Source organism: Syngnathoides biaculeatus, chromosome 3 (genome assembly GCF_019802595.1).
Source record: "Syngnathoides biaculeatus isolate LvHL_M chromosome 3, ASM1980259v1, whole genome shotgun sequence".
Taxonomy (NCBI): Eukaryota; Metazoa; Chordata; class Actinopteri; order Syngnathiformes; family Syngnathidae; genus Syngnathoides; species Syngnathoides biaculeatus.
Window position 1 is genome coordinate 27,782,341 of NC_084642.1, and position 3,328 is coordinate 27,785,668.

The 3,328-nt window shown below is 48.8% G+C and overlaps 1 protein-coding gene across 2 annotated transcripts; it reads right to left on the reverse strand.

The window, feature by feature from the left end:
- Positions 1 to 569: 569 nt before the first annotated feature.
- Positions 570 to 2,080, reverse strand: pou4f1 (POU class 4 homeobox 1). Of its 2 annotated transcripts, XM_061814261.1 has the most exons (3): positions 1,949 to 2,080; positions 1,322 to 1,586; positions 570 to 1,258 (listed from the first exon to the last, which is right to left on the reverse strand). In XM_061814261.1, the coding sequence occupies exons 1-3, from the start codon at positions 2,069 to 2,071 to the stop codon at positions 570 to 572; spliced, it is 1,077 nt and encodes a 358-aa protein (XP_061670245.1). In that variant the 5' UTR covers positions 2,072 to 2,080. The 2 variants fall into 2 exon arrangements, with proteins under 2 accessions (XP_061670245.1, XP_061670244.1); XM_061814260.1 differs by having other exon boundaries at positions 570 to 1,586.
- Positions 2,081 to 3,328: the final 1,248 nt, after the last annotated feature.

The following is a 3,328-nucleotide window of genomic DNA, read 5'->3' on the forward strand; positions in this document are numbered from 1 at the left end:
GGCCCACAATTTCGTTTAGCCAGAAGATTTTGCAACGGCGTTTTAATTAATAGCAGCGTCTAGCCCAATACAATTCATTAAATAAATAAATAGATAAATAAATGAATACCTAAATAAATAATTTATGCATAAAATAAAGAGTCACGTGAATTGTTCTTTAACGATAACGACAGAAGCCGAACCAAAGACAGTTTACGACAATTAATGAGGTAAGTTGTGAATGGCTATTAGTTGAAATGATAGGCCTGTTAGGAGAAATTAACTGGCTATATAGTATAATTTTCCCTTTCTCGTGTGTTAAAGGCAACGTTGACGTCGCTCAACTTTTTCCTTGTTATAGGAACGGCGCAAGGTGGGTGTAATCTGATATTTGCATACTTGACATTCACCGAAAACGTGAAAAAATAATGACTATATATGAAGCCTCTTATTGAATGACTGAAGCCCATTGCGCGCCAGCGTATAAACTCGCCGGAGACAAAAGACCGAAAATTGTGTTTGTTTTTTTTTTTGTGTCCATTGGTCCCCCAAATTCAGTCACAACAACTTTTTTCCCCCCGCCACTAGCATCAGTGGGCGGCGGAAAATTTCAACCTTTTCTGCTTTTGTCTCTGGTTGCAAAACCACACTCGCACCACGTTCTTTTTCAAGTCCAATTTCTCTGCTATGGCCGCAATTTTCTCCGAGGAGGGCCGCGGTTGTACGGCAAAGTAGGCCTCCAAGGACCTTTTCTCAGGGGCCGCTATCGAGGTCCTCTTGCGTTTCTTTTCACCGCCGTTGAAAATGTCCGGCTTGCTCATTTTCTCCCTCTGGGCCCCCTCGGCCTCCTCCAGCCACGCCTGGAGGATGGGTTTGAGAGCGATCATGTTGTTGTGGGACAGAGTCAACGACTCGAACCGGCAAATTGTACTTTGGCTCAGCGATCCCACGCCGGGGATTTTCAGATTAGCGAGCGCGCCGCCTACGTCCGCCTGGGTCACCCCCAGTTTGATCCTGCGCTGCTTGAAGCGCTCCGCGAAGGCCTCCAGCTCCCTGGGGTCCGTGTCGGAGTCATTGATGGACGGCAGCCCGCTGCCCGTGAGCCCGGGGCCGACTTGACTCCCCCCGTGATGGCCCGGTAAGAGCCCGTGGTGGCTGAGAGGCGAGTTCATGCTCATGGCCGCCTGGTGCGAGAGGTGGCTCAAGCCGTGCATGTGAGGGTGTGCGTGCGCGTGTGCGTGTGCAGGTGCGGAGGAGCTGGAAATGAGCCCGCCGCCGCCGCCGCCTCCTCCGCCACCGCCGCCACCGCCCCCGCCTCCGGGACCGTCGTGAGCGCTGGACATGAGGGCGAGCGACGGCGAGCTAATGTGGTCCATTAAGTCCGGGGGTTCCAGGTTCTGGTGGTGGTGGTGGTGATGGTGGTGGTGGTGGTGGGCCAGGGGCACCGTGGACGTCGACGAGCACGGCACGGTGCTCATGGTGTGGTAGGTAGCGTCGGGTTTGAACGGGTGCGTTTTGCCCTGGGACACGGCGATATCCACTGCCGCCAGAGCTTCGGCCCGGGCCAAGAGCGTCTCATCCAAACTGGCGAATATGTTGCTTTGCAGCTGCGGGGGGCAGAAATGGAGGAGAGAGAAAAAGAGAAGACAATTGTCAGGGGTTCGTTTGGTAAGGGACAGGGCAGGAAAAGGGTAAACATTAATAAATGCATCGCTCAGTTGGGACTTTTAACGACAATCCACAGCTGAGGTGGACGCTTCCTTTTGACACAGCAAGTCACAAAAAGTCATCGGTAGGCGCCTGCTCTTAAAAGGATCAGAAATTGCATTGAAACAAACAAAACACAAACATTAAGCGCGCCCAAATGCGCCTCGAAATTACGCGCAGTTGCCGGTCAGCACCGCGTGCAGCCACAGCCCAAATACTTGAAGCCCGTGCAAGTTTTTAGGACATGTTTTTTTTTTATTACCTGTGGTGTCTGTAGACAGGCTCTCCGTATCGCTTCGGAGCTGGAATGCAGGGTGGTGTACTTATGCTCCGGTAGCGACGGATGCATGGCGAAGTGCGCCTGTTTGCTGTTCATGGACATCATCTTGGCGACGCCGAGAAGAGGGCTGAAACGGCCAAAAGAGCCCGAAAAGGCAGTCCTTGACACCGCCAGCGATCCTTTGTCTACCCGCCTGTGATGCAGCCGAGCGCGCAGCCTTGCGTGCGCCGAGTGGAGCCTTGAGCTTGGAGATCACAGAGATGCCTGCAGTCTCTCACGCGCACTTATCTGTCTACTGTTTCCCACTGCTGGGATGAGAGAGCCTCTTACACCTGAGCGCCTCAGATCTCGTCAAGCCCAGCCCGGCTGCTCTCGCGAGACATAAAGTGCCGGAGCGGTGAACAGGCTGACAGATAAAAACTGCTCTCAGGGCAGAGGCACGAACGTCAGGAGACGAGACGTCTGTGCGTTTGCAGGGCTGATGCCACCCCATCCCGCCATGAAACCAGCCCCCCTGATTCTTTGTGAAGCATCACTGGAGTTTATGTCGGACGCCAACCGATTTCAGCCGTGTCTTGATCCCCGATGAATTTGTTCCCTGTGAGATATCCAACTTGTCCAATAAGAGGCGAAACGTCAACAACGCAAATTTAGTTCAAAGACAAAATCTTCACACTTGCACTTTAGGAGAGTTGAGACGAAATTGTCATTATCTTCAAATCTCAAGTCTGCGTTTCAATTGGGCAAATATATGAACGACACCATATTTTATTTTTAAATAAAGCAATACTTTGAAAGAAGACCCAAGAACGATGCTGTCGAACAGCGTCAATGGTCATCTTAAATCTGATGAAAATGATTCCATGTACAGTTCTATGCGCTATTTTATATGCTTGATCTTAAATGTATAGTGGTCAATTTCGTGAAGAAAAATAGAGGCAAGAGAGAAGCTCTTATAAAATAAACCATTATGAGCTATTTTTGCTGTAATTTGTCCAAACAAACACATTCATTTAGTTGGCATTAAAAGTGAACAAACTCTTGAAACTAGGGTGGGCCAATATTTAAATCTGTGCATGAACGACACCGTTCCAATATGACTGTGTAGTTCTTAAGTATTCTTAAAACGGTAATTTACAAACAAACGTGTACAATGCAATTTTCCAATTGATACAACTGAGAAAAACTCAACTACTTCTTGAAACATGTTTATGGACTACTGTAGATACAAACTAGATTGTTTACAAAGTCAGAAGAGAAAGAACCTTTATCCTCAAAGCTCATCTCAGGTTGAGCACTAAAAAAATTGATTTAATACTCCTGTGTAACCTTGTACAGTCTACCTAAATTAATGAAACTCAC

What these genes read in the sequence shown, in the direction of transcription:
- pou4f1 (XM_061814260.1), bottom strand. Translation starts at nt 2,071, where the DNA reads ATGATGTCCATGAACAGCAAACAGGCGCACTTCGCCATGCATCCGTCG. An exon ending in CCTGTCTACAGACACCACAG is followed by an intron (nt 1,587 to 1,948) that starts GTAATAAAAAAA and finishes TGCCCCCCGCAG; the next exon opens with CTGCAAAGCAACATATTCGC.